Source organism: Cherax quadricarinatus, chromosome 94 (genome assembly GCF_038502225.1).
Source record: "Cherax quadricarinatus isolate ZL_2023a chromosome 94, ASM3850222v1, whole genome shotgun sequence".
Classification (NCBI taxonomy): domain Eukaryota; kingdom Metazoa; phylum Arthropoda; class Malacostraca; order Decapoda; family Parastacidae; genus Cherax; species Cherax quadricarinatus.
The window spans coordinates 12,757,895-12,777,685 of record NC_091385.1 but is presented as its reverse complement, the minus strand read 5'-3'; the positions used below and the strand labels follow the sequence as shown (position 1 = coordinate 12,777,685).

The 19,791-nt window shown below is 40.0% G+C and overlaps 1 protein-coding gene across 6 annotated transcripts in view; it reads right to left on the bottom strand.

Annotated features, from left to right (window-relative positions):
* Window positions 1-6,256: 6,256 nt before the first annotated feature.
* The window catches only part of LOC128700886 (zinc finger protein 84-like), a 452,286-nt gene continuing 438,751 nt past the window's right edge, over window positions 6,257-19,791 (bottom strand). For 2 of the 6 annotated variants that reach the window (XM_070104775.1, XM_070104777.1), the window contains exon 2: window positions 6,257-9,401. In XM_070104775.1, the coding sequence (XP_069960876.1) occupies window positions 6,393-7,877 (1,485 nt within the window). In that variant the 5' untranslated portion in view covers window positions 7,878-9,401 and the 3' untranslated portion in view covers window positions 6,257-6,392. Of the gene's footprint in view, window positions 9,402-9,714; window positions 9,796-19,791 lie in introns of all 6 variants that reach the window. The other 4 variants (XM_070104776.1, XM_070104779.1, XM_070104778.1 and 1 more) reach the window with 3 other exon arrangements.

Sequence of the window (19,791 nt, the reverse complement as noted above, 5' to 3'; positions counted from 1 at the left end):
TAAGCTCTACCATTGTTGTGGGAATATTTTTAATAAATGTTTAAAGAATGATTAGTCTTAGACTTATAGTAATGACACCAGTGTTCTCTTACTGCACTTATTTCACTACTATTGTTCACTGAATACAGTGGATCCCCGACTTACGATATTAATTCATTCCAGAAGTCTGTTTGGGTGCCGTTACCAAACGAATTTGTTCCCATAAGGAATACTGTTAATTAGATTAGTCTGTTTCAGACTCCCAAAAATACACTTACAAAAGCACTTGCAAAAATACACTTGCATAATTGTTCAAGTTGGGAGATGATCGTAAGTCGAGGGTCCACTGTATTTCAATACTGTTGTTCACTGAATATTTCACTGCAGAATTCTTGGTTACTGCAGTAAGCAGATTACAAACTTGACCTCACAGTATTTTCCATCTATAGATATTTTTTATACACTATATTAGCTTGTACAATGTCCGAGAAAAGTGAGGTGCCAATATGGACCTGAAAATGTCTGACAAGAAAGCAGCGATGAAGTTGGTAGATTATTGCAAAGGCCTAAGGAGTGGGCTTGGACTATAATGTTAAAACTCCAGGTGGTGTTATATGCCTTCTCTAGACCGAAAAAGACTGCTAGGACAGAGTGGTTGTTAGCAAGGCATTTTGAAAATATGTATTGAAGTGGAGAAAGGGGTCTTAAGTAGAGAGGCCTTTGCAAAAGCCATATTGGCGAGGGGAAAGGCTATTGTGTGTCTCTAAGAACCACATCAGATGTCTATTCACCAATCATTCCATCACCTTACAGACCACATTGGTCAGGGCAATGAGCCGATAGTGAGAGGTGTCAAGCTCTGAGGTGCCCAGTTTGTGAAAGGATAGTACAATAGCTGATTTCCAATGTTGTGGGAGAACCCCTCACTACCAAATTAGATTGAAAAGATGTAAAAGAATGGGAAGAGCCATAGAACGGAAATGGTGTAGCATACTGATGTGGATATCATCAGGTCCCGCTGCTGATGGCCGGCACATGGAAAGCATGGACTCTAATTCTAGAAGAGTAAAAGGTACGTTATACGGCTCCAATCCATAGGAGGAGAAATCTAAGGGCAATTGCTCTTTGGTAGGTTTAGACGCAAGAAATGAGGGACAGAGGTTAAGCCCTCAGGAGATACAGACAAGATAGTTCAAGATTTCTGTGGAAACTTCTAAAGATTCTGTGACATCAACTCCAGCAACCTGCAAAATGGGAGCTGGGTCCGGAGTGTACTTACCACATAATTTCCGCACCTTTTTCCAAATCACACTCAGAAGGGGAGATGCGGTAATGGTGGACACGTAGTCTCGCTAACAAGCACATTTAGTGTTGCATATGACACAGCGAGCAACTGCCCTTGCTTGCTTAAAATCCAACAGACACTCTGCTGTATGGTTATATCAATAACGGCCTCATACATGTTTTAAATGTACTGCATGGGCACATGTAGGCGACCACCAAGGTACACATGTCTGAGAATGCCTATTTGAGGCTTGGGGGATACAACTAGTCACCGCAGTTAGGACTAAGGTCAAAAACTGGTGCACCAGTTCATCAATAGATAATGAAAAGGGGTCCTTACAACAGGTGGTAAGATAGAAGTACAAGTCCCAATCTGCTTGAGCAAATTGCCAACGAGGGTTATGAAACGGTTGTATATATGTAGTTTAACCCTTTGAGGGTTTCGGACGTACTAGTACGGCTTACGACCCAGGGTTTTTGACGTACTAGTACGCGTAAATTCTAGCGCCCTCAAATCTAGTGGGAGAAAGCTGGTAGGCCTTCATATGAAAGAATGGGTCTATGTGGTCAGTGTGCAGTCTAAAAAAAATCCTGCAGCACACAGTGCATAATGAGAAAAAAAAAACTTTGACCATTTTTTTGGAATAAAACAGCGACTTTGCACTGTATTTTCGTATGGTATTTATTGTTGTATTCTAGTTTTCTTGGTCTCATTTTATAGAATGGAAGACATATTACAGAAAATGAGATGATTTTGACTGGTTTTACAATGAAAGGTACCTTGAAATTGAGCTCAAAGTAGCAGAAATGTTCGATTTTTACCAAATTTCAAAAGTAAACAAATCGTGCCAAGAATGCAATATACGTCAACTGGTGAGTCTAATATTCTTTCACAAGTGCGCCAATAATATTTATACCATTTTTTACACTAATGCAGTAGTCTGCATAACAGTAATTCTTATATTTTTTCTGAGAATAAAAATTCAAAGCGGAAAGCAAAAGAATATAAGAGAGGCCTTGAGACATGACTAATGACCAGAGGAAATGTCATTTTAGTGCCAGGAATGTCTTTCTTGTTTATTCTGGACCCTATTCGGAAATTGGCATCTTTTGAAATTTGTGTGAAATTGGCAAAATTGCTAAATTCTGACCACTGTACTGGATAGTTGAATTTCATAAATGGGTGGTTTCTTGCACCCATTCGATAGAAAAAATGGAGTTCTAGCGAAATATTCATGTTTTTTGTCGACTAGTACAGTGGAATTGGCCGAAAATGGGGCTCAAAGTGGGCAAAATCGCCGATGCGTAAACATCGCCGAGACCGCTAACTTTGCGAGAGCATAATTCCGTAAGTTTTCCATCAAATTTCAAACTTTTGGTGTCTTTATGATTGGGAAAAGATTCTCTATCTTTTCATAAGAGAAAATAATTTTTTTTTTTAAATTTGGCCGACCCTGAGAACGCGTTTCGGAGAGGGCCTGTCGACCCTCAAAGGGTTAAGTAAGAAGGATAGGAAAGTGATCACTATCATGTAAATCTGGAAGAACAGGCCACATGAAATCAAATGAAACGGGTGAGGAACAGATAGAAAAATCAATGCAGGAGAGACTGAATGCAAGAGTCAAAATGGATAGGAGCACCTGTATTTAAAACATGAAGAGGATAAGAAGTGAGAAGAGTCTCCAACTGATCACCATGAGAGTTGCAATGGGACCCTCCCCACAGGTGATGGTGAGCATTAACCCCTTCAGGGTCCAAGGCCAAAATCTGAAGTGGTGCTCCAGTGTCCAAGAAATTTAAAAAAAAAAAATTATTTTTTTTCTTACAGAATTAAAGAGCAAATTTTTGTGAAGGTAATAAGACAAAAAAAAATTTTTCTGATCAGTACTTACCAAGATACAGTGCCAAGAAGTTTGTCCAAAATGATGTGGTGGCGGCAACATCGACGAATTCCACATACGCGCATTACATTATTTAGCGGTTTTATAGTTTTTTCTTTTCTTTTCCAATTTTTTTCTTTTCCTACTAACATTTGGGGCCTGAGAGACCAATACTGTATATAATGTATATATATAAACTCACTGTATTGAACACAATAACCGCACTAAAGTTATTATCATATTGAAGATTGAGACACTAATGCAGCATATGGGAATCTTTATTCAGGAAATGTTTCGCCACACAGTGGCTTCATCAGTCCAATACAAAGAGGAAGGCGTAAGGAGAGGAGGAGTATGAGGTAATCAGTCCCTCAGCCTGGAGTTGATGTGTTCAGTCCATCAATCTTGTAGAATGTACAGCATAGGGCCGTAGACGTGGCTTATATACTGTAGTGAGGTGAGGTGAATAAAGATTCCCATATGCTGCATTAGTGTCTCAATCTTCAACTTGTCGGTTTTTCAAACCATTCATCACTATCATATTATTGTTTACCACTGTTGTTTATTACAATAAACATACACAAATCTTGTATAATACTAATGTTCTATCATATATTTACATATTTACAATCAACGGACATGGTTTTAGAACTCCTGGAGCTTGTGGAACTCCTTGAATCAAGGCACCATGCACAGAGGCACCTTACATTCCTCACACATAAACCGTCGTTTTGTTTGTGCACAGATGATGCATCTCTTCTGAGCAAATTTCTTCTGAGTTGAAGGAAGCTGTATTATGAAATGATCACCTTCCCTCCTCAAACGCTTGGGTATATCCTGAGTAATTCGAGGACCTTGTTGTATAGCAGGTGTTCTTACCTGGTACTTCATTATGAGTTGTCTGACAACAGACAAATAAAATTCACCATACGGTGGTCTGTTGCCAGTCTTTATTTGGTACATATTATATGCAATGAGCATTGAAATGTCTATGAGATGGAAGAAAAGTTTCATGTACAACTTGTAACTCTTACGAACACAGTCAACAAAACCAATCTGCATGTCACATTTGTCAACCAAGCGCATGTTTTGTGTATAATCAATCACTGTCACTGGTTTTCAAATACGTTCATTAGTCACTCAATCAACTTTGCCACTGACTTGCATTTCATTACGGTGAATGGTTGTCAACAATGTGACATCTCGTTTGTCATGCCACCGTAATGCCATGATGTCACTGGCAGTAAACACCTGCACGTCATCACCACGAGCACCTGCGTTGAGCCTGGGCATATGTTTACGATTAGAACACACTGTGCCACACACATCTGTCTTGTTCACTCGCATGAAATCACTGAGTAATGGGCTTGTGTACCAGTTATCGGTATATAATGTATGCCCCTTACCAAGATAAGGTGCCATCATGTTTCTCACTACGTCACCTGAGATACCCAATAACATCTTGGTATCTTTCACTGTTTTACTTCCCGTGTATACAACAATATCCAACACCAGGCCACTGTCACAGTCACAGAGTACAAACAGTTTTATACCAAAGCATTTCCTCTTGCTCTGTATAATACTGCTTGAATGACAGTCTATGTTTGAACAAAATCAAAGACTCATCAATTACAACATTCTTGAATGGATAAAAGTATATGCTGAACTTTTGTTTGAGATACATGAAAACATTTCTAATCTTGTATAACCTGTCACTTCTGTCAGGCCTGGTTTTGTCAGAGAAGTGCAACATACGTAAGAGTAAGATAAACCTGTTCACTGGTATGATTTCACTCGGGGTAGAAATTAGCCGATCTGTGGACCAGTATGCTTTTATATTATGCTTATAGACATGAGGCATAAGCATTATTGTTGCAAAAAGCAAATACATTTCTGCAACAGTCGTCTCTTTCCACCTGTGTAGTCTTGACTTTGGTGATATGATTGTATTTGCCATGGTGTACTCAAAATACTTATTACTTTCCCTGACAATAGTTTCCATCAATGGCTGGTCAAAGAATAATTCAAAGAATTCCAGTTCATTGGCCGTGGTTCCAAGGGGACAAGTAGGTAGAATTCCACTTTGAGAGTCATCAAAGTGGTGAGGCTTGGGAACAAAATTGGGATTTTGCTGCCAATCCCACATACGGTTTGCTGGTGTATACTGGACATCATAGGCTGGTTGTGCGGGTAGTTGTGGTTGTGGTGGGCTGGTGGTTGACGCTCCGCTTTGTCCTTGAACTGACGAGTCAGCAGCGTGGGTCCCAGCCTGGGCTAATGAGTCATGCATGGCGGTGCCACTACCATCACCACTACCACCATCCACTGATGCCTGTGGTCTATCCATGCCAAGTGTAGCCACATCATCCTCACTATCACTACCTAAAACTGGTGTAGGGCCACGGGATGTACTCCGGGATGTACTCCGTCCCCTGGGCACAGCATAGGGTACACTACCCGAGCGCATGCGGCGGCGAACATACCGACGCTTCACTGGTGAATATGATTCCTCACTGTCACTACTCAAATGATCGTCGAGCGCAATAAAATCACAATCCACGTCACTATCATCATCATTACTGAAGTCAGAGGCCTGGCCACACGAAAATATTAGTTTTCTCTTGCGTTGAGGCACAACCAACCGTGAGTCATGAGTGCCCACACCAGAGGTAGAAGGTTGAGGATCGTCAGGGTTTCCTGCACTATTATGGATATCCTGGTCATTCCTTTCGGTCACTAACTGATCAAAGCCATAGAATTCGTCTTCATTTCTACTTCCATCAGTGTCAAAACTATCAGATAGGAAGAGGAGAGTCCCAATTTTCCGGGGAGTGAGAGCTGACTTGCGACGAGGCATGGTGAACAAGGGTAACTGAGCCGGCTTTCCCACAATGCTATGCGGGCGCCTAGATTTTTTATTTATGGCGCACACCCACCACGCAGACCCGTTCTCTCACATGTAGGCCTATGAGCGCTTTCACGCTAAATTTGACGGCGCTAGAATTTTGGCGTAGATCTATGGTTTGGACACTCAACATGAAGCTGTAGATCTACGGGACGGACCCTGAAAGGGTTAAAATCACCCAACAATAAGATGGGCAGTTCTGAACATTAATACAACTTATCTCCTCAAAGAACTTTATATGACTGACATTTCATTAACATATTTCAATCTCAGCACTATTATGGTATATCCCTTATATATATTCTCATGAGTTTATAACTAAAATATTCCTGAAACATTGAAAACTAACATGTTTTATCTCCTGAATGTACTCGTGCATGTCTCACAAGATTGCTTTTTACACTAAAACATTTCAGACACTCTGAACACTGATATGGTTTATCTCCTGTATGTACTCTCATATGTGTCAAAAGATTGCTTTTGTGATTGAAATATTTCAGACACTCCAAACACTGATATGGTTTATCTCCTGTATGTACTCTCATATGAGTCACGAGAAGTTTTTTAACACTAAAACATTTCAGACACTCTGAACATTGATAAGGTTTATCTCCTGTATGTACTCTCATATGTGTCAAAAGATTGCTTTTGTGATTGAAATATTTCAGACACTCCAAACACTGATATGGTTTATCTCCTCTATGTACTCTTATATGTGTCACAAGAAGTTTTTTTACACTAAAACATTTCAGACACTCTGAACATTGATATGGTTTATCTCCTGTATGTATTCTCATATGTGTCACAAGACTACCTTTTTGAGTAAAACATTTCTGACACTCCAAACATTGATATGGTTTATCTCCTCTATGTACTCTCATATGTGTCACAAGATTACCTTTTTCAGTAAAACATTTCAGACACTCTGAACATTGATATGGTTTATCTCCTGTATGTACTTTCATATGTGTCACAAGACTACCTTTTTGAGTAAAACATTTCTGACACTCCAAACACTGATATGGTTTATCTCCTGTATGTACTCTCATATGTGTCACAAGATTGCTTTTTTTACTGAAATATTTCAAACACTCTGAACATTGATATCGTTTATCTCCTCTATGTACTCTCATATGTGTCACAAGATTACCTTTACCAGTAAAACATTTCAGACACTCTGAACACTGATATGGTTTATCTCCTGTATGTACTCTCATATGTGTCACAAGTTGGTTTTTTACACTAAAACATTTCAAACACTCCAAACATTGATATGGTTTATCTCCTGTATGTACTCTCATATGTGTCACAAGATTACCTTTACCAGTAAAACATTTCAGACATTCTGAACACTGATATGGTTTATCTCCTGTATGTACTCTCATATGTGTCACAAGATTACCTTTTTCAGCAAAACATTTCAGACACTCTGAACATTGATATGGTTTATCTCCTGTATGAACTCTTACATGTGTCGCAAGACTACCTTTTTGAGTAAAACATTTCTGACATTTCAAACATCGATATGGTTTATGTCCTGTATGTACTCTCATGTGTGTCACAAGACTACCTTTTTCGGTAAAACATTTCAGACACTCTGAACAATGATATGGTTTATCTCCTGTATGTACTCTCATATGTGTCACAAGATTACCTTTTTCAGTATAACATTTCAGACATTCAGAACATTGATATGGTTTATTGCCTGTATGTACTCTCATATGTGTTACAAGATGTTTATTTTTACTAAAACATTTCACACATTCTGAACATTGATATGGTTTATGTTCTTTATGTTTTTCCATATTTTTTAAACAAAGGTATTTCATTTAAAATATTTTAAGTCATACAACAGCGGTATAGTTAATCTTCCTTATGTACTCACATGTCTATTTCAAGATTTTTTTTTTTTTTAACTATTCAGGACACTGAACACAGTTTTTCTTATTAACATATTGCCATGTTAAGATTTATTTGGCCAAAACTTTTTCTACTTATGAGCACTAATAAAGTTTATATTGTGTATTAAAAGACTATCATAAGTTTTGTTTTGTGTGTTAAAAGAGTAATATATGTACTAGAACACTCTAGATACACTCAATAACATTTTTATTATTTTCTTTGCATTTAAACAAAATTTTTGAAAAAATTTTATTTATGGAATTACTAACTTGCATTTTTATCATTATTAATCCTTTGAGGATCCAGACCCTCAATCTGAAAATACCACAGAGGGTCCAGGAATTTAAAAAAAAAAAAAAGAATTCTTATTTTCTCTTGTGAAATAGTAAAGAATCTTTTTCTGAAGGTAACATAACAAAAAGTATGAAATTTGATCAAGAACTGATGAAGTTATGCTCTTACAAATTTTGCAGTGTCACTGATATTTACGCTCTGGCGATTTTGACCACTGAGTCCTGTTATCAGCCAATTACATTGTTCCATTTCACCAAATTTTATTTTGCTAGTATGTGTCCCGTTTTATCTGTTAAGCACAAGAAATTGCCCAGTCAACTATTTCAATTACCCAGTAAAGTGAACAGAACTTGGTAATTTGGCTAATTTCACACTAAGTTCAAAATATTCCAGTTTCAAAATAGGGTCCATAAGAAGCAATGCGAGCATTCCTAGCACTAAAATAACATTGCTTCTGTTTATGAGATGTGTTTCCAGGGTTTACAAATGAATTCCATTTTGATTTTTTATTCACATACACAATTTTGATCCCTGTTTTCTCTCATTATGCTCTGTGTGCTGCAGGATTTGTTTTATATGGTGCACACTTATCACATAGACGCATTCTCTCATATCTAGGCCCAAATTTACTGCTCACAGCTTATCTGAGTGATGTGAGCTCATTATGTAGTACTATGGCTTGGACCCTGGCTTAAAATCTGTAGAACTACGAGATGGACCCTCGTAATTAGCAATACTTAGCCAGTTAAAAATTCACAAGAATAACAGATGTTGCCTTTCTTGAAGTACTGAAGATATAGTGTCTGGCAAGACACAACCTGGTAGTCTTCCACAAAATACTTCTGCAATATCAGTTGTTGTTCAAGACACTTACACTGAGACTTCTTTAAGAACTGAAGATATAATGTCTGGCAAGACACAACCTGGTAGTCCTGCACAAAATACTTCTGCAATATCAGTTGTTGTTCAAGACACTTACACTGGTGCTTCTTGAAGTACTGAAGATATAGTGTCTGGCAAGACACAACCTGGTAGTCTTCTACAAAATACTTCTGCAATATCAGTTGTTGTTCAAGACACTTACACTGGTGCTTCTTGAAGTACTGAAGATATAGTGTCTGGCAAGACACAACCTGGTAGTCTTCCACAAAATACTTCTGCAATAGAAACATAAGTCAGTGTAGTACAATATTCCACAATTACAAACACAACATACTTAGCTAGAAAAGAATTTTGTCGCTCTTGTCACATGTTTCATTAAATAAAACTGTCACTTTTAAATGTTTATCTGTAAAGATCAAGATAAATCACAAGTTGTGAATATTATTATTATAATCAAAAAGAAGCGCTAAGCCACAGCAAGTTGTGAATAATAACTGTGTAAACTAATAATTGAGTAAACAATATGACTTCAATATAAACATCTTTAATTTTTATTATATTCATGGAGTATGATAAAACAAATACAACCTCTCTTCACTTAGTGATGTATTCATTTACCGAGTTGTCACACTTGCTCTTTTGTTGATGACACTGTGCTTCTGGGAGATTCTGAAGAAAAGTTGCAGAGGTTGGTAGATGAGTTTGGTAGGGTATGTAAAAGAAGAAAATTAAAAGTGAATATAGGAAAGAGTAAGGTAATGAGGATAACAAAAATATTAGATGACAGAAGACTGGATATCAGATTGGAGGGAGAAAGGATGGAGGAGGTGAATGTATTCAAATATTTAGGAGTGGACATTTCAGCAGATAGGTCTATGAAAGATGAAGTGAATCATAGAATTAATGAAGGGAGAAAGGTTAGTGGTGTGCTTAGGAGTCTGTGGAGACAAAGAACTTTGTCCAAGGAAGCAAAGAGGGTACTGTATGAGAGTATAGTTATACCAACACTCTTATATGGATGTGAAGCATGGGTGGTGAATGTTGCAACAAGGAGAAGGATGGGGACAGTGGAGATGTCATGTCTGAGAGCAATGTGTGGTGTGAATATAATGCTGAGAATTTGTAGTTGGGAAATTAAGAAGACTGAAGAGGGGTTGTTGAGGTTGTTCAGACATGTGGAGAGGATAGAAGAAAACAGATTGACTTTGAATGTATAAAGCTGTAGTGGATGGAAGCCATAGTAAAGATTGGAGGGAGGGGGGGTAAAGGAGGTTTTGTGTGCGAGGGGCTTGGACTTCCAGGAAGTATGCATGAGCATGTTAGATAGGAGTGAATGGAGACAAATGGTTTTTAGGACTTGATGTGCTGTTGGAGTGTGAGCAAGGTAACATTCATGAAAAGATTCAGGGAAACCAGCAGGCCGGACTTAAGTCCTGGAGATGAGAAGTACAGTGTCTACACCTTGAAGTAGGGGTGTTAATGTTTCATTTATATAACTGTAGTGTAAGCATGCCTCTGGCAAGACAGTGATGGAGTGAATGATAAAAGTTCTTTTTTTGAGCCACTCTGCCTTGGTGGGAGACGGTCGATGTGTTAATAGAAACAAAATACTGTACAGTGGACCACCGAGTTTCGGGGGCCATGACTTTCTTGAAATCTGACTTTTGGCAACTCATGACTGGTATCTTGATTCGCCAACCATCTGGTACACGTCCGCCCAGTGTCAGCGCCACAAAGCCAGTCTCCCACGCCATTCGTCAGTGTGCCATTGTTTATCAGCGAGTGACCATCATTGCACGCATTTATACAATACATTTCATAATATTCCATTCTTTTTTGTGCTTCCAACTGCTAAATAAGTCACCATGGACCTGCAAAAAGCTAGTGCCAGCCCTTTGGTAAAGAATGTAAGAAACACTATCGAATTAAAGAAAGAAATCATTGAAAAATATGAAAAAGGAGTGCGTGTTTCAGAGCTTGCCAGGATGAATGGCAAACACCATTCAACCATCACTTCAATCGTGGTGAAGGGAAAGGAAATCAAGGAAGTTGTTGTTGCAAAAGGGGTAGATATGCTTACAAAAATGAGATCGCAAATACTCGAAGAAGTGGAGAGGTTATTGTTCGTGTGGATTACCCAAAAACAGTTAGCAGGAAATAATGTTATGCAATTGATAATTTGTGAAAAAGCAAGGCAGTTACATGACGATCTCGTAAAGAAAATGCCTGCAGCAAGTGCTCATGTTCGTGATTCTAAGGCCAACAAAGGCTGGTCTGAGAGATTTAAGAAGCATAGTGGCATACGCAGTATGGTAAGGCATGGCAAAGCTGTAAGTTCTAACAAAAATGCGGTTGAAAATTATGTTCAGGAATTCAAGGGGTACATAAAGGCTGAACAATTCAAACACCAAGTGTTCAATTGTGACGAAACAGGCTTGTTTTGAAAGAAAATGCCAAAGAGGACCTACATCACACAGGAGGAAACAGCACTGCCAGGACACAAGCCTATGAAACAGGCTAACTCTTAAGTTTTGTAGTAATGCTAGTGGGGACTGCAAAGTAAAGCCTTTACTGGCGTATCACTCTGAAAATCCCAGCATTTTCAAGAAAAACAGTGATGCCAAGGCTAATTTGTGTGTGATATGGAAGGCTAACAATAAGGCATGGGTCACGAGGGAAATTTTCCTTGATTGGTTCAATGAGGTGTTTGGCCCCATTCTGAAGAAATACTTCCAGGAAAATAAATTGAAACTCAAGTGCCTCCTGGTAATGGACACTGCTCTTGCTCATCCTCTAGACTTGGAAAAACAAATGGTGCAGGAGTTTCGTTTCATCACAGTGAAGTTCATGCCCCCCTAATACCACTCCTCTCCTCCAGCCAATGAACCATCAGGTCATTTCAAACTTCAAAAAGCTGTACACCAAAGCAGTGTTTCAAAAGTGCTTTGAAGTGACCTCAGACACTGAACTGACCCTAAGAGACTTCCTGAAAGATCACTTCAATATTCTCCACTGCATAAACCTTATAGGTAAGGTTTGAGAGGGAGTGACTTCCAGGACTTTGAACGCTGCTTGGAGAAAACTGTGACCACAATGTGTACAAGAGAGAGATTTTGAAGGGTTTGGGGCTGACCCTGAGGAGCCTATGCCAGTTGTGGAAAGTATTGTGGCAATGGGGAATTCCATGAGGTTGGATGTGAGTTTTGAGGATGTGGAAGAGTTGGTGGAGGACCATGATGAAGAGCTAACCACTACAGAGCTGCAAGAGCTTCATCTGCAGCAGTAACAGACCACAGCTCAGGAAATTGCTTCAGAGGAGAAGGAAGAGAGATGGAGGAAGGTGCTTTCTTCAAAGATTAAGGGCATTTGTGCTAAGTGGAGTGATGAGCAAACATTTATGGATGACCTTCACCCTGACAAAGCTGTTGCAGGCCATGTTGGCAACATGTACAATGACATTGTTGTGTCCCATTTTAGGGAAGTTTTAAAGAAATGCCAGAAACAGAGCTCTCTGGGCAGATATTTTGTGCGACAGGGGTCCAGTGACTCCCAAGCTGGTCCCAGTGGCATTAAAAAACAAAGATGGGAAGTAACCCCAAAAAAGGACTTGGTACCTGAAGTATTTATGGAAGGGGATTCCCCTTCCAAACAATAGTGTACCTTCATCCTCTTCCCTCCTCCCATCTTCCATCCACCCAGAAGTCTTCAATAAAGGCAAGTGCAATGTTATTATTATTTTACATATGTATGTACTAGATTTCTCATTGTTTTCTGTATGTAAATCTTTAATTATTTTTGTTTTAATACTTTTGGGTGTCTGAAACAAGAGTAATTGGATTTCCATTATTTCTTATGGGAAAAATGGTTTTGCCATTCATGAATTTCGACTTTCAGCAGACTCTCTGGAATGGATTAATCATGAAACTCAGGGGTCCACTGTATAAACATTTAAAAATATACCAAAAATGTTATAAATGGTGCAAAGATGACATTAAAGCAATATTAAAGATGGCTGACACAAACTCACTACCATTATAGCATGCTCCTCACTTAGCAATGAATTCATTTACTGACGTGGTCTTAGAACAGAACTCCATTGTTGAGTGAGAAGCTGTAATAAAATCAAACTTAAGTGCTAAACATGAAAGGGTCATACAGCACTGGAGGGTAATTGTGCTAAAGGAATATACAAAGGTCAGAGACCAGTGTGTTGTAGGAGTGTGCAAGAGGTAGAGTTAGCAAGGGTAGGCCACTCATATCAGCAATTACAAAACCAACAAGACTAACTGAGATGAGTGCTACCATAACTGACCATATATGGACAAACATACTAGCCCCTTTAACTCTTAAATTGTCCAAACATAGATCTACATTGTTACTGCTAGCACTCCAAACCTAGATCAACGTTTTATTTTTCCTGCCTTCAAATTTGGCACAAATGGCCCGAGATGCCTGGTCAGTATAGAGTGGGTCCTAACACTCTGTATGCACAGTATTAAAAAAACTGGGACTACTTAATACTCTGTGGGAGCACAAGTTCAATAGAGTGCCAGCTAGAGCAAATAGTGTGGCAAACACCAGGGATTCATTGATGTTATGCCATATTAACACCCCTTTTAAGAGGAAATTGATGTTGAACCTGAGTTTAGTGACTTTGAGATGGATGTGGCCACAAGTGGTTGAGGAAATATAAAAAACCTCAATAACATCCCATGTGCATAAACCTTATGCAAAAAATAATTTGCAAGTGATAAATTACAGGAAAAATCTGTTGCATGTTGTTTTCAATGTATTTATAAGCGAAATTTTTATTTTGTTGAAACGAGATAAAAATGAAAAATAGAAGTTTGATGCAGTACGATAGTATAGGTATTACTGGCGTTTCATCTGGCAGTGAGGACCTGCAGTCCCCCCATTCTATTTTTTGATGAGTCACCACTGGGTGGGTGGGTGGGTTTTTGGCTGAATGACTTTGACTCTCTCTCCATTTGTATCTGTCTCTATCTCTGTCTATATCTCTGTCTCTATCTCTCTGTGAGAGAACACTATGTATCTCTTCTCGGCAGTGTCTTCTCTGAGTGTGTTGAAGATATTTAATGCCCGTCATCTAATTACAGGTCTCCCTCAACATTCGCATTTTCCACTTTTGAGGGCTTCGAACATTCGCGAATTCCCAGCTGCCAAATCATATTTATGTTGAGGGCTTTGAAGGTAATGAACGAAATTGACAGAGGCATAATTCCCAACAAAACTTTGTAGATATGAAGAAACGGTCTCCACTGCCCATCACAATGTTCTTCACAAGGAAGCCTGCCACTCCAGTCCCCATTTCTTTACCGAAGGTCCTATCAAAGCTAAAACTTTGGGTAGTTTCAAATTTAGGTTGGATAAATACATGAGTGAGAGGGGTTAGATATGAGTGGGATTTGCACATGAGTAAATAGAATTATCAAAGCTTATTGCTTGGGTAGCATTTATTCTGTGATGTATGGTTTCAAAAACCGACAAGTTGAAGATTGAGACACTTATGCAACATATGGGAATATTTATTGAGGAAACGCTTCGCCACACAGTGGCTTCATCAGTCCAATACAAAGCAGAAAGGTGTAATGAGAGGATGAGTTTGAGGTAATCAATCCCTCAGCATATGTGTCTCAATTTTCAATCTGTTGGTTTTCAAAACAATTCATCATAACTGTCAGACACTGCATCATCTGTTAGTGGGTTGGAGTTGTGAAGGACCTGCCAAGTATAGGCCAACAGGCAATTCTGCGGTGTTCCTTCTTTCTTATGTTCTTATGTTGATGAGTGGAACAGTCTGCCTAGTATGGTTATAAGAACATATGAACGTAAGAAAGGAGGAGCACTGCAGTAGGCCTGTTGGTCCATACTAGGCAGGTCCTTCACAATCAGAATATTTGCCCACCCCAACATTCAGTGCTACCCAAGCAATAAGCTTTGATAATTCTATTTACTACTTGGGTAGTTTAAAATTTAGGTTGGATAAATACATGAGTGAGAGAGGTTGGAGCTGAGTGGGACTTGAATGTGAGTAAATAAAATTGTCAAAGCTTATTGCTTCAGTAGCATTGAAAACTGAGTTGGGCAAATATTCTGTTAGTGTGATGGATTGTGAAGGATCTGTCTAGTATGGGCCAACAGGCCTACTTAAGTGTTCCTCCTTTATGTTCTTATAACCTTATTAGGCAAACTGTTCCACTCATCAGCATAAGAACATAATGTAGATGAATGGTTCAGAGAACTGACATCTTTAACTGGGCATCTTTAATGAAGAAATGTTTCACCACACAGTAGCTTCATCAGTCCATACAAAGGAGAATGGTGAAGAACAGGAGGAGTTTGAGGTAATCAGTCCCTCAGCCTTGAGTCGATGTGGTCAGTCCATCAATCTTGAAAAGAATACAGCATATGTATGTATGTATAATGTTTGCCAAGACTGGAGTCCTGGCATGGGTCTTAATCTTGTGATGACCCATCTTTCTGCAATGTTGCAATGTATGATGCTCAAGCACTGTTCTGGTCATTCATCTGGTGCATCTCATAAGTGACAACACCATATGTACTCCTAACTGTGGACACTAGCGAGGATGAGATGTCATTATCACAGGCAACAGCTTGTCTATTTCGCTGACTCCATGGTAAACTAGTATAGCCACAGTCCTCTCTGGGTCTTCTTCAGAAGGGGACATCAGTGCTAGTTGCCTGTGGAATGTCTCAGTAGCTTGGCACTCCAGGAGATTGTGTTAGGGGGCGCAGGACAACGTGCTGGCAGTACTGGCACACCTCCTCCTCTGCCTTGCCTACTAACATCTTGGCTGTGGGAAAGCTCAAATGAAGCCGATGGATGGCAGTACACTGCGCTCTGGACCAGCTTCTATCATATCATAAGCTGCACCTGACAATCTTCGGAGGAGAGTGAAGAAGTCTAAAAACTAGGGTAGCGTGGTGACCTGTACTTAACTCTGTCAAGAAGTGTCTTGTGTGCTCTCCGTGGACTGAACCAAGATGCCCTTTACCAGCAGCTTAAGGGAGAATTGAGGGTAGCGAAGATAGAGATACTGCGATTGACTGAGAAAAACATGAGGATTCATAGTAGTCCTCCTGTTGTGAGTCCTCAGGCCAAGAAGGGAACCTGGACAGTGGCTGGACAGCATGGAATAAAGTTGACGATCAAGAAGACGAATGGAAAGGTAGAAACAATGAAGAAGAAAGAGCCTGCTGTGGAAACTGTTGTGGAAACATCTAATGCATTCACCGTGCTACCCAACAAATGTGAGTCAACTACTGGGAACGTCATGATGAATGACACAATGGAAGGTAAGAATAATACTGTTGTTGGGGATAGCCAGGTTAGGTACATGGATAGGGCATTCTGCTTGAAGGACAGGAGTAGGAGACAGAGTGTTTGCCTTTCTGGGGCTGGGATGGAGGATATAGTTAGCTGGCTTGAGAACATCATGAATGGTAATGGGATCAATCCTATTATCTGCCTCAGTGCTGGAGGCAATGATGTAGGCAAGAGCAGAAGTGAGGATTTAGTTAGAAGGTTCAGAACAGCAATAGACATAATTAGGAAGAAGGGGGGGACGTCCTGTTATATGTGGCATTTTAAGAACATAAGAACATAAGAAAGGAGGAACACTGCAGGAGGCCTGCTGGCCCATACTAGGCAGGTCCTTTACAATTCATCCCACTAACAAAACATTTGCCCAACCCAATTTTCAATGCCACCCAAGAAATAAGCTCTGATGTGAAAGTCCCACTCAAATCCAACCCCTCCCACTCATGTACTTATCCAACCTAGATTTGAAACTACCCAAAGTCCTAGCCTCAATAACCCAACTAGGTAGACTGTTCCACTCATCAACTACCCTATTTCCAAACCAATACTTTCCTATGTCCTTTCTAAATCTACACTTATCCAATTTAAATCCATTACTGCGGGTTCTCTCTTGGAGAGACATCCTCAAGACCTTATTAATATCCCCTTTATTAATACCTATCTTCCACTTATACACTTCGATCAGGTCTCCCCTCATTCTTCGTCTAACAAGTGAATGTAACTTAAGAGTCTTCAATCTTTCTTCATAAGGAAGATTTCTAATGCTATGTATTAATTTAGTCATCCTACACTGAATGTTTTCTAACGAATTTATGTCCATTTTGTAATACGGAGACCAGAACTGAGCTGCATAATCTAGGTGAGGCCTTACTAATGATGTATAAAGCTGCAGTATGACCTCTGGACTTCTGTTGCTTACACTTCTTGATATAAATCCCAGTAATCTATTTGCCTTATTACGTACGCTTAGGCATTGCTGTCTTGGTTTAAGGTTGCTGCTCACCATAACCCCCACTTTGCCAAGATGGGTGTTGGAAATGAATGGTTGTCCAGAGCAATTGGTATTAACCCTTTGACTGTTTCCGACGTATAAATACGTCTTACGAGCCAATGTTTCTGACGTATTTATACTCACAAATTCTAGCGGCTTCAAATCAAGCGGGAAAGGCCTGGTAGGCCTACATGAGAGAGAATGGGTCTCAGTGGTCGGTGTGCATCCTGTGAAAAAAATCTGGGACCCAGCGGTGCATTGTGGGAACGCCATGTTGTTAGTCCATTTTCACCATGCCTCTCGGTAAGAAGTTCCTCACTCCTCGGCGGATTGGAGGTCTTTTGTTCCCAAGTGATAGCTCTAACAGCGATGAAAATGTCAGTGGCAGTGAATTCCAGGGTTTTGAAGTGAGTGTTACCGGAAAAAGTGCCCAGGATAACGTAATTAGTGATGAAAACCCAGATGACCCACAACCTTCCACCTCTGGTGCTGGGCCGGCTTGTTCACATTCACGTTCGCCTGTAACAGGATGAAAGAGGAAACTATTTGGTCGTGTACAACACCCAGATGTTAGCAGTGATAGTGATAGTGATTTCAAGGTCATTGAAAGCAGTTCTAGTGACAGTGAGAGTGAATATTCCCCAGTGAAGAGGCAGTATGTACGACGTAGCATGCGGTCTGGTAGTGTTTCATATGTTGTTCCAAGGGGAAGGAGAAACTCTGGGAGCACATCCCGTGGCCCTACACCACGACCTGATAGTGAAGATGACGATATTGTAACGATGGGTATGAATGATGTGAGTGAGGGAGCAGGCAGTGGTGGTCATAGTGAGGGTGGCACGGCCCATGTGGCACAATCAGCGGGCCACGCTACTACCCACGCTGCTGACTCTGCACAACAACCAGCCTCACCCTACCCCACACTCCCACAACCTGCACCACCACAACCTGCACAACCACAACCTGCACAACCACAACCACGGTACAATATCCAGACCCCACCAGCAGACCGCATCTGGGATTGGCAGGACGGTGACGAGTTTGTTCCCAGCCCCCATGACTTTGATGAAACACAAAGTGGAATAAAGCCATCTTGTCCACTTGGGAACAATGCCAGTGAACTGGACTGCTTTGAGTTATTCTTCGATGAACCCCTGATGGACATCATTGTCAGGGAAACAAACACATACTGTGATTACACCATGGCAAATACAATTCTCTCACCAAAATCACGGCTACACAAGTGGAAGGAGACAACTGTGGCAGAGATGTACCTGTTTTTTGCCACAATAATGCTTATGCCACATGTGTATAAGCACACTGTCACCACATACTGGGCAACAGAACGCCTGATTTCAACTCCAGGTTTTAGTGACATTATAGGTGTCAATCATTTCCTGATACTTTTACGTATGTTACACTTTTCACACAAAACCAGGCGTGACAGAAGCGACAGGCTATATAAGATCAGAAATGTGTTTATGTACCTGAAACAAAAGTGCTGCATGTATTTTTATCCCTTCAAGAAGCTTGTTATTGATGAGTCCTTGATTTTATTCAAAGGAAGACTCTCATTCAAGCAATATATACCAAGCAAAAGGAAATGCTTTGGTATAAAGCTATTTGTACTGTGTGATTGCAGAAGTGGTCTAGTTTTGGATATCATTGTGTACACTGGCAGGAATACTTTGAGAGATACCATGAAGTTATTGGGTATCTCTGGTGATGTGGTTCGAACAATGATGGAACCATATCTTGGTAAGGGGCATATGTTATTTACTGATAACTGGTACACAAGCCCCTTACTCAGTGATTTCTTGTGAGTGAACTTGACAGACGTGTGTGGCACAGTGCGTGGTAATCGTAAACATATGCCAAGGTTCAACGCTGGCACTCGCAGAGGTGAGGTGCAAGCCTTTGCTGCCAATGACATCATGGCATTTCGGTGGCATGACAAACGTGATGTCACGTTGTTGACATCAGTTCACAGAAATGAAATGGTACACAGTGGCAGGGACAACAGAGAGACCAATGAACCCATTCTAAAGCCTGCAGCTGTCATGGACTACAACCTCAATATGCGCTTAGTAGACAAATGTGACATGCAGATTGGGTTTGCAGACTGTGTACGCAAGAGTTATAAGTGGTATATAAAAAAATTTTTCCATCTTGTTGATATCTCTATGCTAAATGCTTATAACATATACAAGTTGAAGACCAACAAAACGCCAAAATATGGTGAATTTTGCCTGTCAGTAATCAGACAAATAATTGCAAAGTACCAAGAAGCAACTCTTGCAATAGACCAGCA